Source organism: Urocampus carinirostris, chromosome 11 (assembly GCF_059441175.1).
Source record: "Urocampus carinirostris isolate Australia breed hairy pipefish chromosome 11, RoL_Ucar_1.0, whole genome shotgun sequence".
NCBI classification, from domain to species: Eukaryota; Metazoa; Chordata; class Actinopteri; order Syngnathiformes; family Syngnathidae; genus Urocampus; species Urocampus carinirostris.
The window spans coordinates 39,594,323-39,614,196 of NC_142359.1; the positions used below are offsets into that span (position 1 = coordinate 39,594,323).

A 19,874-nucleotide genomic window follows, 5' to 3' on the forward strand; every position below is an offset into this window, starting at 1 on the left:
AATTCCGACTAGATAGAGTCGGACTCACCTCGACGCACGGCTTGGGCTCTGGTACCAGTCCTCTCGAGAGGGGTTGGACTCTCTTCCACTCTGGAATTGCCCGTGGTGAGAGACGCAGAGCCGGTGTGGGCATATTAGTTGCTCCACGACTCGGCGCCTGTACGTTGGGGTTCACCCCGGTAGACGAGAGGGTAGCCTCCCTCCGCCTTCGGGTGGGGGGACGGGTCCTGAATGTTGTTTGTGCTTATACACCAAATAGCAGTTAGGAGTACCCACCCTTTTTGGAGTCCTTAGAGGGTGTGCTTGAGAGTGCGCCCCCTGGGGACTCCCTCGTACTGCTGGGAGACTTCAACGCTCACGTGGGCAATGACAGTGAGACCTGAAGGGGCGTGATTGGGAAGAACGGCCCCCCTGACCTGAACCCGAGTGATGTTTCGTTATTGGACTTCTGTGCCCGTCATGGTTTGTCCATAATGAACACCATGTTCAGACATAAGGGTGTCCATATGTGCACTTGGCACCAGGACACCCTAGGCCGTAGTTCGATGATCGACTTTGTTGTCGTTTCGTCGGACCTGCGGCCGCATGTTCTGGACACTCGGGTAAAGAGAGGGGCGGAGCTGTCAACTGATCACCACCTGGTGGTGAGTTGGCTTCGATGGTGGGGGAAGATGTCGGCCTGACCCGGCAGACCCAAGCGTGTTGTGAGGGTCTGTTGGGAACGGCTGGCATAATCTCCTGTCAGCAGAACTTTCAATTCACACCTCCGGCAGAACTTTGCCCATGTCCCGAGGGAGGCGGGGGACATTGAGTCTGAGTGGACCATGTTCCACGCCTCCATTGTGGAAGCGGCTGATCGGAGCGGTGGACAGAATTTCTAGGTGCAGCCTTGGTGGGGTTGGAGTCCGGTTTGGGGGCCTCAGCATTGCGTCACTGCTTTTTGCAGATGACGTGGTGCTGTTGGCTTCCTCAGGTCGTGATCTTCAGCTCTCGCTGGAGCGATTCGCAGTCGAGTGTGAAGCGGCCGGGATGAGGATCAGCACCTCCAAGTCCGAGGCCACTGTACTCAGTCGGAAAAGGGTGGTAAGCTCCCTCCGGGTCGGGGAAGAGGTCTTGCCTCGAGTGGAGGACTTCAAGTATCTTGGGGTCTTGTTCACGAGTGAGTGTAGGATGGAACGGGAGATCGACAGACGGGTCGGTGCAGCGTCTGCCGTCATTCGGACCCTGTACCAGTCCGTCGTTTTGAAGAGGGAGCTGAGCCGAAAGGCAATGCTCTCGATCTACCGGTCGATCTTCGTTCCTACCCTCACCTATGGTCATGAACTTCAGGTCATGACCGAAAGAACACGATCCCGGATACAAGTGGCCGAAATGAGTTTCCTCCGCAGGGTGGCTGGGTTCTCCCTTAGAGATAAGGTGAGAAGCTCAGTCATCCGGGAGGGACTCTGTGTAGAGCCACTGCTCCTCCGCGTTGAGAGGAGCCAGTTGAGGTGGCTCGGGCATCTGATAAGGATGCTTCCTGGACGCCTCCCTCGGGAGGTGTTCCGGGCATGTCCCACCGGCAAGAGGCCCCGGGGGCGACCCAGGACACGTTGGAGAGACTATGGCCCAATCCCATTTCTCTCACTCGGCCCTGAGAACCCTCCAGTGAGGTCCCTCGATAGAGGAGTGCCCTCCGCGAGTGGAGTGCAAATGGAGATGGTTTGGACAAGACTTGCAAGGTTCCACCCCTGTCCAGGAGATGGCGGTAATATTAATTGGCTGTAGACCTCAGTGACGTATTGGTCTACGTCACATGTAAACAACTCGAGTCTCAACCTGTAGTGTGTCAGTTGGAGAGTTCGTGCAACGTTAAAAATGCCCGCTACTGCTGTGTTATTACCGATTGCCTGAAAGCTCATCATCTTTCCGTGTCTCCAATCAACGGAGGAGAAATGTGCTATACTGAAGACAGCTTCGGCGCTATGTAGTGCTGATTCATCTTTACAAGGTACGTACACTCATTAAAAAAAATGACCCGTTCGGTCAAATACAGTAAGAGTTAACATACAATGCACGTTCACATAATACCCTATGTTTGTGTAGACATAAATGGCAATCTACTTATTAGTATCTTAATGCCATTTTATGACATATAGTAGGGGTGTTGAATCTGTGACATGACGAAACGTAAACAAACACAAGAACAGTCCACCTGGCCCTTTAGCTGACATAATATCGTCACCAAACTTCCCTGTACGACCCAAAAACCTTAGTTCATAAGGAATTTAATTCAAAAGAGTTGTCATTGAATATAAAAAGGTCATTTCAACATTTTTTCATGATGCTTACATCACAGTTAAAGCGGTCTTTTTCTTTGCTATGCCCACATTTATGTCTAAATTGTTTGTTATCTATTGTGTTCCAGAGTGGCTGTCCCATAAGCGTGGACAGGTTGGACAGGAATGTTCCCATCCTGTGCTTATGGTTGGATGTGGAGTCAGAACTCATTCAGGACTTAAGGTTGAGCAAGAAGGTTATGTGGGCCCTGCAGGAGCTGCTAAAGAGGGAACAGGGCCATGGCTGGAGGTCTTGATCTACGTGTACTGGCTGGTCCACGCTCTGTCCTACCGTGTGGTGTCACGGGTCTTCAGGGTTCCCAGGTCCACCGTACAAAGAATTGTCCACAGTTAATATGGAATAAATTGCCCAAAAGCCATATTTTAGGCTCTGGAAGTCAGACCCACATTTGCATTATGTGCTTTTCTGCATTACTATTCAATAAACATCTTCATTTTGAGTAACACCTTGGTGGTTTATTTCATAATGATGTGAGATACTGTGTGTGAACTATGTGACTGTTGGACAGAAAACAACTACAAATCACTCCAGCTTAAATAATAGTTCACTTTCAGAAAAACAAACTCACATTGGGCCAAAATACATAATAGTAAATAAATAATGTGTCACAAATTTTAACAAAAATATACCAATACTTCCATAAAAGCTGGAAACACAAACTGGAACTTCATTGAGTTCTTAATAATAATAAAAAAAATTCCTTTTATAAAACAAAGGGAAACATTGCAGAGATGTCACTGTTCTGGAAATTTGTCCACGAGCTTCCCAAAAAGGACGGGAACCGCTCAGTTTTGGCCACAGTTTCTTCGAGCCTTTTCCTCGCTCCGGCAGACTCCGCTTTCAAAAAGTCAAGGAGTGTATCGTGCTTCCTTTTTTTTCTGGGTGATTTGGGGTTTGGCGCCGGATTAGAAGGTGCCAACGACGTGCCCGGTGGTGTGGATGGCGTGGTAGCTGTGATGGTGACCAGCTCTTCCACGGGACGTTCTACAGTGGCCTTTAGGTTGGGTGGAAAAAACAAGAATTACTTAATGCTGATGTATTGTACAAAACAACTGTGTATAGGATGCTCAACAAGTTGATATGAGACAGGAAATTATAGGATGTGTTCTGGATAATTATTTAATAGTGAATAGATACAAAAAAATGACATGTTATTCTTATGGCTGTAAGAGCCTTCTATTGGCCAGCATCACATATGCTTTAGAATTGTCTCCACATTTGGACAACATTTTGAGAAGGTAATTAGTTTACTTAATATGTGTTTACAGAGAAGGCAGTGGACTATGTGATAGTAATTTGTTTCAACTGTATTTCCACGTGAAATTCGGAGACATTACTCATAATGCATGATGAAAACTAATGCATTCTGATCTCACATGAAAGAATCAAATTGTAAATAAAACACGACACCCGAAATTGTGTGCAGTAAACAAGGGCTTATGTCCAGAACGGTATTCTGACTATGCTCCATGTAGATGTAAAAGCACGACTCGTTTAAGATAAAAACAGGGATGGGCTGAACCGTGATTTTCTGCACAGTTATCCTACTTTACAGTTTGTAGCGTGAAGATTTTTTTTGCCAGCTCCCTTGGTAGATTAGTGCACTTCGTAAAGTAGCGATTTTGCAATGTTCGTGTTTTAACGCGAAAATACGATTTTCTATTGCATTTACGTCTAACTAAGATATCTCAATACATTTTGTTGCAAATACATGCGTGGTTGTGGAAAACTACTTACATTTGTGCGGTTCCTTTTCGGGCATGTTTGTTAATATTGAGAATTCACAAAGCCTTCTGGGTAGTCACTTCGCTGCCAAGTGAGGTCGAGAGCCCCCTCGGTCTTGAAGTGGTTACGACATGGTTTGAGGGCACTTCTGCCTCGGTCTTGAGAGTATCGGGACACACCCCATTTTCACGTGAACGCGCAAACCGAGTGACTAGGGCACATAGCGAGTGAAAGTGCGAAGAATGGGACGCAGAAGTGCCCTCAAACCATGTCGTAACCACTTCAAGACCGAGGGGGCTCTCGACCTCACTTGGCAGCGAAGTGACTACCCAGAAGGCTTTGCGAATTCTCAATATCAACAAACATGCCCGAAAAGGAACCGCACAAATGTAAGTAGTTTTCCACAACCACGCATGTATTTGCAACAAAATGTATTGAGATATCTTAGTTAGACGTAAATGCAATAGAAAATCGTATTTTCGCGTTAAAACACGAACATTGCAAAATCGCTACTTTACGAAGTGCACTAATCTACCAAGGGAGCTGGCAAAAAAAAAATCTTCACGCTACAAACTGTAAAGTAGGATAACTGTGCAGAAAATCACGGTTCAGCCCATCCCTGTTTTTATCTTAAACGAGTCGTGCTTTTACATATACTGTACATGCCCAGTCGCTAAAGGAGCATAGTCAGAATACCGTTCTGGACATAAGCGCTTGTTTACTGCACACAATTTCGGGTGTCGTGTTTTATTTACAATATGATTCTTTCATGTGAGATCAGAATGCATTAGTTTTCATCATGCATTATGAGTAATGTCTCCGAATTTCACGTGGAAATACAAATGAAACAAACTACTATCACATAGTCCACTGCCTTCTCTGTAAACACATATTAAGTAAACTAATTACCTTCTCAAAATGTTGTCCAAATGTGGAGACAATTCTAAAGCCTATGTGATGCTGGCCAATAGAAGGCTCTTACAGCCATAAGAATAACATGTCAATTTTGTGTATCTATTCACTATCAAATAATTATCCAGAACACATCCTATAGTTTCCTGTCTCACATCAACTTGTTGAGCATCCTATACACAAATGTTTTTGTACAATACACCAGCATTAAGTAATTCTTGTTTTTCCATCCAACCTAAAGGCCACTGTAGAACGTCCCGTGGAAGAGCTGGTCACCATCACAGCTACCACACCATCCACACCACCGGGCACGTCGTTGGCATCTTCTAATCCGGCGCCAAACCCCAAATCACCCAGAAAAAAAGGAAGCACGATACACTCCTTGACTTTTTGAAAGCGGCGTCTGCCGGAGTGAGGAAAAGGCTCGAGGAAACTGTGGCCAAAACTGAGCGGTTCCCGTCCTTTTTGGGAAGCTCGTGGACAAATTTCCAGAACAGTGACATCCCTGTAATGTTTCCCTTTGTTTTATAAAAGGAAAATATTTTATTTTATTAAGAACTCAATGAAGTTCCAGTTTGTGTTTTCCAGCTTTATGGAAGTATTGGTATATTTTTGTTACAATTTGTGACACATTATTTATTTACTATTATGTATTTCGGCCCAATGTGAGTTTGTTTTTCTGAAAGTAAACTATTATTTAAGCTTGAGTGATTTGTAGTTGTTTTCTGTCCAACAGTCACATAGTTCACACACAGTATCTCACATCATTATGAAATAAACCACCAAGGTGTTACTCAAAATGAAGATGTTTATTGAATAGTAATGCAGAAAAGCACATAATGCAAATGTGGGTCTGACTTAAAGAGCCTAAAATATGGCTTTTGGGCAATTTATTCCATATTAACTGTGGACAATTCTTTGTACGGTGGACCTGGGAACCCTGAAGACCCGTGACACCACACGGTAGGACAGAGCGTGGGCCAGCCAGTACACGTAGATCAGGACCTCCAGCCATGGCCCTGTTCCCTCTTTAGCAGCTCCTGCAGGGCCCACATAACCTTCTTGCTCAACCTTAAGTCCTGAATGAGTTCTGACTCCACATCCAACCATAAGCACAGGATGGGAACATTCCTGTCCAACCTGTCCACGCTTATGGGACAGCCACTCTGGAACACAATAGATAACAAACAATTTAGACATAAATGTGTGCATAGAAAAGAAAAAGACCGCTTTAACTGTGATGTAAGCATCATGAAAAAATGTTGAAATGACCTTTTTTATATCCAATGACAACTCTTTTGAATTAAATTCCTTATGAACTAAGGTTTTTGGGTCGTACAGGGAAGTTTGGTGGCGATATTGTCAGCTTAAGGGTCAGGTGGACTGTTCTTGTGTTTGTTTACTTTTCGTCATGTCACACATTCAAGACCCCTACTATATGTCATAAAATGGCATTAAGATACTAATAAGTAGATTGCCATTTATGTCTACACAAACATAAGGTATTATGTGAACGTGCATTGTATGTTAACTCTTACTGTATTTGACCGAACGGGTCATTTTTTTTAATGAGTGTACGTACCTTGTAAAGATGAATCAGCACTACATAGCGTCAAAGCTGTCTTCAGTATAGCACATTTCTCCTCCGTTGATTGGAGACACGGAAAAGATGATGAGCTTTCAGGCAATCGGTAATAACACAGCTGTAGCGGGCATTTTTAACGTTGCACGAACTCTCCAACTGACACACTACAGGTTGAGACTCGAGTTGTTTACATGTGACGTAGGCCTATACGTCACTAAGGTCTACAGCCAATTAATATTACCGCCATCTCCTGGACAGGGGTGGAACCTTGCAAGTCTTGTCCAAACCATCTCCACTTTGCACTTCACTCGCGGAGGGCACTCCTCTTCGAGGGACCTCACTGGAGGGTTCTCAGGGCCGAGTGAGAGAAATGGGATTGGGCCCTCGGCTGGCTTGGGAACGCCTCGGGATCCCGTCGGATGAGCTGGAGGAGGTGGCTGTGGAGAGGGACGTCTGGGCTTCCCTTTTAAGGCTGCTGCCCCTGCGACCCAGCCTCGGATAAGCGGAAGACAATGGATGGATGGATGGATGGTTTTATTTGCATAATTAGCCTTTAACCCTGGAAAAGCCTCGGGTTATAATCTTCCCCCCCAAAAAAGGGTTCATAGGTTCTCCAGGGTTAATACATGGTGGTATTATACCAAAGTATCAGTCGTTCTATCTAAAGGATAAAGAATACATGTCTGTTAATATTGTTAATGTCTGTTATCTTAACAATTTTAACAGAATTTCAAGCTATTAAGTAACGTGTTTTTTTAATTATTATTAATGTTAGCTTTTATCTCATGGCGTAAGTAAGCCAAAGTTAGCCAAAGTAATCATTCTATTTAAAGGATAAAGGATACATGTCTTTTATTATTCAATTTACTTAAAGATTTTAACGGTATTTCAAGGTTTTAAATTAAAACATTTTTTTTTTATTATCATTACCTTTTAATACATGGAGGAAGTAGTAGTTGTTCTTTCGAGAGAATGAATAATACATGACTTTTAATATTGTATTATATGTTATCTGTACAATTTTACAGTATTTCAAGATATTAAGTCCTAAGATTACTTTAATATTATTAGCATTAGCTTTTGATACAGGGAGGCGGCACCCCAAAGTAGTAGACGTTCATTCCCAAGGATAAAAAAGTACATGCCTATTAATATTGTGTTATGTGTGTTATCTATTATGTGTCGAATTTTAAAGTTTGTTTTACGATATTAGTTAACGCGTTATATTATTATTATTAGCATCGCTCTTAGATCAGCGTATTAAGGGAATCCAACATTTTTGGTGTGAAGACAACCTTTTGAAAATGAAGTTCTTTGTCAAATACACCAAATTAAATAATTATAACAATTATGCGACAAATGTATCTAGTTTAAAAAATATAGTGTTTATTAAATCTCTTGATTCATTATATGTTATGAAGAGTAATATGTTACTTTTTGTACAATACTCAAATTATTTGCACATGTAGAACCAATTTCTAAAAGTCCTTGGTAGTGATGTCGCACAGGCCACTTCAAAATGGAGGGCATACCGCTAATGGGCTCCGGTAGTTTAAAAATCACCTAACTAAATAGTTGGGTGAATTTCAACTGGGGGTGTACATGAATATTTTGTTTGTTTGTTTGTTTGTACATGATTCAATTGTTTGTTTGTTTGTACATGATTCAAATTGAATCTTTTCTTCCGGCGCCGTCACGAATGGCAGCCACTCCAGCAGCTCCCGTGTTATTTTCGATTGTTCTCGATTGTTCTCAGCTCAGGGATGCTGCTGGAAATGTGAATTTCCCTTCGGGGATGAACAAAGTATCTATCTATCTATCTATCTATCTATAAAGTGAGTTGTTTTGAAAAAAATCCAAATTGTACTTTAACGCTCAATTGTATGATACAATTGAATTCAAATACAGTATTTTCCGCACTATAGGGCACATCTTATCAAAAGGCGACCGCCCCAAATATAGTATGTTGTGATATATTTTTAATATATGAGGCGCATGTAATTAAAACTATAGAAGCATAAACAAATAAATAAATATATCTAAATTAAAAAAAAAAATATTCAATCGAACATAAACTGTCATTATGATATCTGGCTGCAGTTGAAATTCTGCGCTTCTCTTTTGATTCCTTTTAGCAACAAAAAATTAACATGTTAACCACAAGAGGGCACTCGAAGGCCACTCTATATTTTTCTCAAAGGCAAAGCAGTTCCTGTGTGGATCATATTTTAATTGATACTGCATTTCTATTTTTATCCCCTAGCTACTTTGCGCTTTGGTTGTGTCTGGTTCACTCCTTCGCGGAATTTAAATTGAATTTATTTTGTTTTATTGTTATTGATATGAGTTTATCGCGCATTGTGTTCTGTTAGACAGCATACAGCAGGAACAGATTTGGGAGGGCGCTCAGTGTTGGGTGTGTGTGTGACTGTCTGTGTTAGTGACTGTGATAGGTTGGTGGGACTGTCTGTGTGCGCATGACTCTGATAGGCTGGTGTGAGCTGTCAGTCAAACAGCGGGCAGGGACTGCTAGGAAGCATAGTGACCGCTAGCTTTTAGCGGCTCGTTACATTAAAAATAAATTCATCAATTAAATCAGACTCTAAGTAGGTGCTTATCGGTCTCCTGAAGCAACTTGGGCAGCTTCTACTGAAAGGCAAGAGTGGTGCTGCTGGTGGTCTGGCTAACGGCTAGGCTAACCACCCTACTAAGCCAGTGCTGCGGACCCACTTGCCAATGCCAGGTCCAGTAGCCATAAAACGGATGACTTGGAGCAACAACTTATGGGAAACCGCTACATTCGAGAAAGTTTTATTTAAATCATCGTGCAGATCTGGATCTATCTTAGGACACCCGATGCTAGAGCACAGCTCGCCGGCTGCTCTCTAATTTGTCTCTCACACTGAAAGGACAAGCTTTCCAATTATGTTTCAGTTTTGTACAATGACAGTAAAACTTTTCATTCAACTGCAATTATGTATTTTGTGTTATTATTTATATATCTATAATTGTTATTTTGTGACAGTCATGTACTCTCAGTCAGTAATTAGGTCGTCTTGAGGAAAGTTTAACCCTCTTATGAAGGTGTGGAGCTACTTTGCGGAATTTCACTCCTAATGGGTGATTCTGGTCCCCATTAACAGTGAAAAACAGGGAATTTCGGTACACAAAACGCATCGGATTATATGGCACACTTCCACCTTCCGGCCAGTTTGGGGTTTTTCGGTGCGCTTATAGTCCGGAGGATACGCTAACTCAAACATCTCTCAGTGCACAATTTTTTAATTGATTTTCTCACCTCACAGGAAGTACTTTGGAGAAAAGATCGGCCTTTATTTTGCCTGGCTGGGCGTTTACACGCAGTTGCTGCTGCCAGCCTCAATCGTGGGGATTATCGTGTTCGGCTACGGGGTAGCAACAGTGGACACAAACATTCCAAGGTAAACGTAATAAAAAAAATAAAATGGTGGCCAAATTTCACTGTTCTGTATTTTGCCAAGCTTGGAGATGTGCGACGAGCGTCTCAATTTCACCATGTGTCCTCTGTGCGACGGAGCCTGCGACTTCTGGCAGCTGAGCACGGCCTGCGGCACCGCCAGGGCCTCGCACTTGTTTGACAACCCCGCCACTGTCTTCTTCGCCATCTTCATGTCGCTCTGGGGTAGGCGGCAAGTACAATTATGTCTAATGTTCTTTGGATATTTTGACAAAATTGAGCGAAGGTGTTTTAAAATCAAGTCACGTTCTACAATTACCTAGTTTTTATTTTAAATAGGTCAAATTATCTTATGTTAATGTTAAAATATAGAACAAGTAAATTTATATTCAAAATATATCTTGAGGTATGTTTCAGCAATGAAAGAGAGAAACAAGTGTGATGATGAATTGATGCAATTTTTCTAATTAACATGTACTATTTTTGCATTTACACGGAAGAAAGAGTTACACATTTAATAAAAATAGACTATACTTGGATTTGGAATGCTTGTTTATTTTTATTTTTTTTGCAGCTGGTAAATTCATAGTTTAACATTCACTCAAAATAAGGAGATAAGACATCAATTTAATTTTGAACTCCCCTGGGCCCTTTCTTTTTGTTTAAGCTCCTAGGTTACAAAAAGCAGATCAGAACTGAAGCGGCAGAATTTTTTTTAAAAAAAGCAACATTATTTGTTAATAGTTATAATGATGAAAACTGTGTACAAACACTCAAAAATAGTCAAAATAATGAACAATAGTTGTGCAATATTAGTCTAAATAACCCAACCCTGGCATCCTAAGCAATTTTCTTTACAGATGTTCAATAGACAAAATCGAACAACACTTCAACACTCTTCATTGTAAGCAGAGGTGGGTAGTAACACGTTCCATTTATTTTGTTTCATTTACCTGAGTAAGTTTTGGGACAGTTTGTTCTTCTAGGAGTATTTTAGTGTTGTATGCCAGGTTAATTGGCCGGTCCAAATTGTCCCTAGGTGTGAATGAGCGAGTGTTGTCTGTCTCTGGGTGCCCAGCGACTGGCTGGCAACCAGTTCAGGGTGTCCTCTGCCCAATGGCCGAGGATAGCTGGGATGGGTTCCAGCACCCTTGCGACCCTACTGAGGAAAAGCGGTGCAGATAGTGGATGAATAGATGGAAACTGTACTCTTACTCAGCTACATTGAAGCCGCATGTATTTTGTCAGAGACCTCGTTTCTTTTATTTAGATTTGACCAGGGACCCAAACAATCACCAGGTGCCCCTTGTGAGCAGGGTTAGGAACGTTTTTTTTAAGTGTAATGAATGTGCAGTGTAAATAGCAGTAACCACAAACACACACACACACACACACACACACACACACATATATATATATATATATATATATATATATATATATATATATATATATATATATATATATATATATATATATATATATATATATATATATATATATATATGCACACAGACTTATAATTTTTTGATGATTGGATGCACTATGAGGATTTGGATGGTCTGATTGAATGTTTTTCTTAGCTGTTTTTTTAATCAATAAATATGACTTCACCAAGTTCTTCTTTTACTCAGGTAATTATTTGAAAGACAACTTTTTACTTCTACTTGAGTCATATTATTCTGAAGTAACTTCAACCACCTCCTATTGTGAGCAAGCTGAATAAAACCAGACGTGTACGAAAACATATCATTATTTTATTACCTGCAGCATAGTATTATAAATGTTCAACAATGAATAACAATTATTTTATCGCCTCTTTGTGATATTGTGGCCGCAGCCGTGTTGTTCCTGGAGCACTGGAAGCGTCGCCAGATCAGTTTAAGCTTCAGTTGGGATTTGACTGGAATCGAAGACGACGAGGTAGACACGTCCCAAAAAATCTTCCCACTAGTCCACGTGGATAAAGTTCCTTTGAACGCAGGAACACCCCAGACCAAAATACGAAACCATTCTCCTCCAGAAAAGGCAATGGAAGCAGAGAAACAAGAAGACAAAAAATCAGGTAGGGAACTGATTTGAATGACATAGCTTGTCTTGGATTTTTAAAAAAGCCCTGCCATGTACGAAATTTCGTTTCAAATGAAGTTTCGGTTGATTTTAGGGGCAAATAACGGCAAAAAAGAACTAATAGGTCAGAGAAAAGTGCACTCTACCAATCGCAGCTCGCAACAATATGTGATTGGTGATAATGGATCACGGCCGCATATGCAATTTATTTCAAGAGGGAATAACAGCAAAAAAGAGCTGTCAGGCCCGAAAAATTGTGCTCACCCAATTCCCACTCGCAGCAATATGTGATTTGGGATAATGGATCACGGCCACACGAGTGCATTTCATTTTAGGGGGAATTAATGGCAAAAATAGAGCGGCAGGTCCTGTTCTACGGATCCCCGCTCACAGCAATATGCAATTGGGGACAGAGAATAACTTTCGCACAGGTGCATTACTTTTTGGTGGACAAAACTGCAAAAAAGAACCGTGCTTTGTTGCCCCCACTCACAGCAATATGCTACAGGGGATAATGGTCGGCAGAATTTTTTTTCAATTTTTGATGTACTGAGGTCGCTAAATACCAAAGCACGGAGTAGCAAGGAACTACAATTTGTGGATATTCCGGTATCGAGAGAACCAGGGTTGAGAGGATTACTTTAAAAATGTAATCCGATACACTTACTATTTACCCGTTAAAAAATATAATCCAAAACTTAATTCGAATATTAAAATATTGAAGTGATGTAACTTAATTTGAATTGATTTTAGAATACTCAAATACCAAATATGCTAATAAAAGACAAAACAAACAATAAAAATAAAATACTATTTTTTAACATAAATGAGCATCGCAATCTTAAAAAATAATTGATGAATTGATTAAACTAATTTGGGGTATTTGCATTTAGTCTGGCGAAAAAGTGCTCAAATTTTAACAACGTAGCATAGTTTATTAAGCAAATTTCACACTTTGTCTTTCACATGGCGGACAAGATATGCTCTGTTTTAGTTTACATTGGTAGGATATCAAGAACCAAATATTGTTTTAAACACACCAAGTGTTTTTTTTACTTGTTTGACTTGGGGATACCAAACCTCTTGAAAGTATTCCGATGTACTAGGCTAAGTAAATCATTCTCAGAACAAAACTATACAGTGATCAAATAGTGGATTTTGAACAATAATTACCTGCAAAATACAAAAAGAAGATAATTAAATCAAATTTATTCAATGCCCTGCACGCATCACTAGTGAGCAAATTTGTTGCCTAATGCCTAATACGCACATGTTACGCACTAATTCGACAAAATGAGTGCTACTTTAAAGGAGAAATAAAACGCAGATAATAATAAACTTGCTTTTATCTGCCGCACATTCTGACAAACACCTAATGGTGGATAAGATGCCGGTCTGTACAATCTGCGCAACAGATACGGCTCGCTATTGTCGTGTATAAAACCTAATCTCTCTCTGTCTCTTTCGTGTTAGGGATTGCAATTATGACACAATTCATTTGTTTCCGCATTATTTATACGAAATACAGCTTTAAATAAAAATTTAATCCTGCAGAGTAATTCAAAAATCCTCTCCACCCACAAGGGTGAAGGTCAGGGATCACCAAGCCTTTTGATGCGGAGAGTTATCATGTTTTTACCCTGTTGTAATTATTTGACCTTGAGTTAAATAGGGTGAGTCAACCACAAAAACACCATGCCAGTTAGAAGTCCAATTTCCTGGAAAATCACAATGACCCATTTCTGGTGTGCTAATTTTCGGGACTAATACGCGGTCCACTCAGCTGTTTTTAGGGGGCTACCTGTTGCCCGCAGGCTCCATGTTGGGGACCCCTAGTCCAGCCAAAAACGTCTCAGTCTCTCCGTGGCGACATGCAAATACTGAAGATGTATACAGTAAATGGAGTGGCCTCGGACATTTTGGGATTCTGTGTTTGTGTAATGTGTTCCTCCGTCGTATAGACGGTGAAGCCAGAGGATGGGACAGTGACAGGGAAGGACAGATGGAGGAGAAAAATCCTTTGGGCCATGGCTGCAGGAGCCCCGGTAACCCCCACCACCCTTTTCCTTCCTTTTCCTTCAGCTTCCTTTCTTTCCTTTTTTTCCTCCTTTCTTTTCCTATCTTTTCCCATATTTTCCCATATTTTCCTTTCTTTTTTTTTCTTTTCCTTTCTTTTCTCTTTCCTTTCCGTTTCTTCTCGTGTCCGTTGAGGCCTATCTGTTCTTCTCTTCCTGTTCCATCTTCTGGCTGCTTCACTTTCAGGTATTTTTGGAAAGGTTTTCATTTTCTGCTGGTATTTCAAAAATGTATCTGTGGCATAAACCTCTCAGCAAATCAGGCTTTTTTCATGATCTTTCTTAGTTTGGTTCTAAAGCAGTGCTACTCAATTATTTTCTGTCACGACCCCACCTCAGAAGAAGAAATCCCCTGAGCTTTATTTGGCTTCCTACTGTCCTCTGCCAACATGTTTAACATAGAATGCACACCGGTCTTTGGTCGTCTCGCTCTAAGGTCACCGGGAAGTCCTATGGGAGGAGACTTGATTGTCTCTTTACCTGTCTCCGCATATATTTTAAGTATATTTTCATAGGGTCAATTGAAGTGAAGTGCTGCGGGGGAAGAGTTTTGTTTGTCTCTTTACCCCTTCTCCACATATATGTTAAATATGTTTTTAAGGTGTCACTGTAGGGCCTGAAACATTTTGTGTCTACGCTTAATGCTCAATGCTTATACAGTACTCTGTGCTTAATGCACTGCGTGGGGGCTAAATGTAGACAAAACACTCCACCACTCAGAATGCCACTGCCCCTAGTGTACTAAAGGTCCAATTGCACTTTGCTCTGGGAGAGTTAAAAAAACTTCCCCAAAATAAAACATGCTCGCGCCTCCCTACTATTTGAGAACCACTGTTCTATAGGAAGGAATGAGTTTTACGTGATGTTCAGTTCTGGTGTCTATTATTTTTCTGGTAACAAGGTCTTGGACCACCCTAAAACTTTAATCAGATGTCTCGTTACAAGAATTGAAAAATCCATTTGTTCTAGTGGATATGGTAAATTCATTTTAATTTTATATCAATTATATTTTCTTATTAATATTATTATTTGTATAATTATATTAAATTCACTAAAATACAGTGTCAGCCTTTATCAGCAAGAAAAAAAACACAAAAAGGAGGAAAAACACCAGTCTTTACAATAAATGAATTTTATTGTTATTTGGCCTAAACTAATATACATATACCCTTACATGCCTCTATTTTTTTACCTGTTTTTAGATTTTTTAAAAGGTGTGAGTGTCTCTTATATCCTTTATTTATTTCCTTATCCAGCCTAAGAAGAAAAAAAAGAATACCGGTATATCTTTTTAATCCCACCCCAAAAAATGCTTTTAAGGTACCCTCATTTTACTTCCCTTTTTTTTGTCCTGTTTAATATCACTTTCCAGTTTCGTTCCCATCTATTTTTTTGTCCTGTTTATTATTACCTCCAGTTTTCGTTCCCGTCTAGTTTGTCCCGTTCATTTGCGATATCCTGTTTCATTATCTATCCTGTCTGTCCCGTCCTGTCCGGTATAAACCCCATCAGACTGTACCATTCGGGCCCCGGTGCTGTGGAATGCTCTTCCCCCTGAAATTTGATCTGCAACCTTAGTGGAAATGTTTAAATCTAAGCTTAAAACACACTTCTATTCTATATCATATGAATAACCTATATTTTATGTTGACAATATCTGTGTATTACAGTGGGACCTCGGTTATCGCGGTTAAAGGGGACCAAAACCACCCGCGATAAGTGAAAATCCGCGAAGTAGCGGCGCACCTTCAAAAAAAAAAAAAAGTTTTGTTTTTTTTTTAATTTTTTTTTTTTAGACACGGTTAATGGGGACCAAAACCACCCGTAAAAAGTGAAAATCTGCGAAGTAGCAACGCCCCTTCAAAAAAAAAAAAAAAAAAAAAAATCTCATCTTATTATCTGCACCGCTTATCCTTACTAGGGTCGCGGGGGGGCTGGTGCCCATCTCAGCCCTCTCCGGACAGTGGGCAGGGGACACCCTGAACTGGTTGCCAGCCAATCGCAGCTGCAAATCACATTAGTTCTCGCAGCTAGCTGCGTTCTCCATCGACGCACGAGCCGAGTGATCCACCGCTAAGAGTCGTACAGCTGGGCGATTTTACGTCCGCCCGGGACGATCGGAGACAAATTCACGACAGGGTTTTTACTTGCACCGCACCGCGGGTGCCGTTCGGTCGCTCCCGCGAGCAAGCCCCTGACCCGCGCACGTCCGCCGCCTTTCGTCCGCCGCGCGCGGACGGCCACCTGTTGTCGCACCGCGCTACTGTGGTTGTCGGACGAGCGGGCTCCCCCCAGTTACAGGGGTAGCCCGATCACGCCCGCCGCCTTTTCTCGCGTCACGCCGTGTGACGCCGCGTCCGCCGAACTCACTCCGTTGCGCGGCCCGGGAGTGAAATGACCCCATTGGTTATTTTTCAAAAAAAAATAAAAAAAGTTGTAGTATTGTCATATTCCACGCGAATGATTTTTCCCACAAATTTTTGACCCCACTCATGGAAGTGTGTATGTACTGGTAAGCCAGGCATTTAAAGGTTAAGTACTGTTAGGAAGTAATGTACTAAAATGTGCTGTTTATCAAATTGTTCGAATTAGTTATCTGACTCCATTGACCAAACACACCTTACGCCTAACAATGCATGTTCGTTTCTTTTTGGGAAGATATGGACAAGAGACTTGCATTTCCACACGGGGGCAGATTTAATTTCTAAAACAAATTAACTAAGTGAACTCTATCGAATTAGCCAAATTAGCCGAATTGGTGTCGCTCGAGTCTTTGTCGAGCCTCTCTCTCGATTCTCCCTCGATCATCTGAAGTTCTTCTCTCGACGGACGTCTCTCCCCCAGCTGGTGTGCCGGCTCCTCCCATGGGCGGACCAGGAACGCCCCCTTGCCCTCATGTCTGAAATCGTCAAAACATCCCCGAGCGTTTCGACGTCATCAGGGCTTTGTTCTCCAAACATCGCCTGCCGTCCCTTGTCATCAGGGCCCCTCTGCATCGTCGGATGAGCTGATTATCTTATCAGCCCTTGTCCCAGTTCCCACCACATCTCCTACCAGGCCAGGGTGCCCTGACCTTTCACTGCTCATTGAACTTAAGCCTTCTTCGTGAAAATCTTTATTGCACTGTATAAATATAACTTGTATTTAATCATATAAAATATTTTATTGTCAAATGTATACAATCCTACAGTACTCACAATAAAATTAAATAAAAACTAGCACAGAAAATGTACTTTTCTTTTAAAATCAACAGCAAAAAATAGCAATTGGGGTTTTCCCCCCAAAATCATTTAGCCCTACCACATAACCTTGTTTGACAAAGATTTAATGTAAAACTAGTAGTTATTGACCCAGTGACTTTCTTGACCACCCTATTGCTGAACTTAACAAGGTTTTAAAGCTAATAAAAGCAAAAAGAGCGTTCGCGGGCTTAATATAACATGACCCAATTGTGTCACTTCTCATCTGAGACGTTCCGGTTGTCGTTCCAACTGGTCGCTACCGTCTCCAGCGATTATTCCCGCCTTCTGTGTCCTTGTCAACATTCACCAGTCATGCCTAAATGTGGAAAACACTCTTAAAATATTTTTTATGGTTCTAAAAAATTTTTTACTCTATTTTTTGAACCTATGAATTTACCTGAACACCATAGGTTAGGGGTGTCAAACTCATTTGAGCTCAGGGGCTGCATGGTAGAAAAGGCTCTCTCCCAGGGGCAGGACTTGGTTGGGGATCTTTGGAGGCTAACAAATTAATTATGATTCAGGTGTATATGATTTGATTACCAAACAATTGTTGATGATTTTTTTCTCAGTATTTTTTTTCTTTCCCTATGATTTATCCCTTATAATGTTTTTCAACTGTGCATTGTAAAAAAAGCAAAAAAAACGTAATTAATTTCCTTTGTAGTTAAAGGGACAGCCTGTATTAGTTAGCACATACTAGTGGTTAAAAAAAACTTTCATTCATTAAGGTGCACTGATTATGTGCATTTTTTTAAAAGTTCTCGTAGGTCGAGAAATGTGCATTCATTTTACATATCGTTAGCCTCACGGAGAGGGAGCTGACATGTTTGTCGGACAGCTTGCCGCTACTGGAACCGACAAATCAAAACCTGTCTTTTTTTCTCTAGCTCTTTTTCTCACATTGTTCTAGATTTCTTTCTTTTTTTCCTGTCTTATTTCATTTTTCCTTTTTCCCCTTTATTTTCTTTCATTACATCTTTTCTCTTTTCCTTTTTCTTTCCCTTTTTCATATTATTTTTGTTTTCTTTCTCTCTTTTTTGTTGTTTTTTTTTTTTTTTTGTACCCATTTAGTTGTTTTGTTTTTTTTCTCTCGCTTGCTTATTTATTTTTTTTTCTTTGCAAAAGGCTAGGCAAGGCTTGGAGTCTTCATCATTTAGAATCGAATACGCTTTTGCTTGTTCGTTCGTTGGGGTTGTCCATCGATTCGATGATGACCATCTTCTTTTATTTGTGAGTCTGCTGATGTTTGAACAGTCCGATCCTGGATTGTGGTCGGAGACTCAGGTAAAAGAGGATACCTGCGCAATGACGGTTTTTAAAGTCGCGTAAGGGGTGCGCTTTCCCCAACGCCACTATCTTGATTGTAAAGAAGATGGTTCCAGTGGCAAGGGAGACCCTAGACGACCGGCATCTTTCTACAACTGCAGGCGGCTAACGGGATCCAGGTCTGTAGGAAACCGCCTCAAAGCGTGCCGCCACCAGCTTTTGGGATCACTCTTAGTCTGGACTCTACCCTTCGACCTGTTCGGCTTGGGTAACCCTACCAGGAGTACGAGACTCCCGCTGACATAGCTCTAGGGGTCATGGAGACGCGCAAAGTGCCCCACCACGATAAGGTGGTGATCCGTCGGGACGCTTTTGCTTGTGCTACAACAGCAGTGACCAAACTTTTCGTAAAGCGGGCCAGGTTTTTTAAGCTGAAAATGTTTAAGGACCGACCGACTATTCAGCCTGGCATTCTTCAAACAGTCTTTAATAAATTGACTCTCCATGAAAGGTTTGCAGTGCTTGGCGATTAGTGTCACGACCTCGTAGCTCCCCTTTGTAGTATTCTCATCTGACTCGCGGGGTCTCGTGAAAAAGTACTGCTATGTCATTAAAACAGCTCCCAGTTCCTTCACTTTTTTACAGCGTACTTTTCCAGTTTGCTTGTCGTAGTCACAATGTTTCATCTGGAAGTGCCTCTTGATATTATATTCTTTAAAAACAACCACAGTCTCTTGTCAAATTAGGCAGACGCAATTGTTGGAAAAAAAATACTGGCTGTAAAAGTGGCCAAAGGGTTACTGCCATCATCTGGTGAAATGGTAGATTTTTTTTTTTTACAAATTTATTTTATATTGCTGTGAACACTACTGGTGGGCCACATATTTTTTATTTTTTGACATAAGTTGCGGGCCAGTAAATACTTCATCACAAGCCGTAACCGAACTTTGGACATGCCTGCTCTACACAATATAGTGACATCTATTTTCTCTGGTCGATTAATAGTAGTCAGCAAATACAGACACTCCCCCTACTTACGACCATTCGACTTACGTAAAACGGTAGATACGAACATTTTTTTCGGGATGTCAAAAAATATCCGGACATTGCTTTAAGTTAGATTTTGTATTGTGTGCACCTTTTACAGAGTACAGGACATTACTATAGTGCTTCTTTCCACCGCTACCGGCTTGTGGCACTGTTAAAGGTCACCTAGCATC

The 19,874-nt window shown here is 41.3% G+C and overlaps 1 protein-coding gene, 1 long non-coding RNA gene and 1 pseudogene across 4 annotated transcripts in view; 1 reads left to right on the plus strand and 2 right to left on the minus strand.

Annotated features, from left to right (window-relative positions):
- ano2b (anoctamin 2b) overlaps window positions 1–19,874 on the plus strand; it is an 89,165-nt gene that overhangs the window by 32,109 nt on the left and 37,182 nt on the right. For 2 of the 3 annotated variants that reach the window (XM_088348566.1, XM_088348569.1), the window contains 5 exons: window positions 9,868–10,002; window positions 10,063–10,223; window positions 11,839–11,921; window positions 11,983–12,063; window positions 14,030–14,113. In XM_088348566.1, coding sequence (XP_088204692.1) covers window positions 9,868–10,002; window positions 10,063–10,223; window positions 11,839–11,921; window positions 11,983–12,063; window positions 14,030–14,113 — 544 coding nt within the window. The remainder of the gene's footprint in view (window positions 1–9,867; window positions 10,003–10,062; window positions 10,224–11,838; window positions 11,922–11,982; window positions 12,064–14,029; window positions 14,114–19,874) is intronic. The other variant, XM_088348567.1, reaches the window with a different exon arrangement.
- Window positions 5,768–6,939, minus strand: LOC148357347 (uncharacterized). The gene is made up of 2 exons (XR_015852071.1): window positions 6,560–6,939; window positions 5,768–6,143 (listed from the first exon to the last, which is right to left on the minus strand). It is a non-coding gene; the product is annotated as an uncharacterized LOC148357347 (long non-coding RNA).
- LOC148357348 (5.8S ribosomal RNA) lies at window positions 16,073–16,225 on the minus strand (annotated as a pseudogene).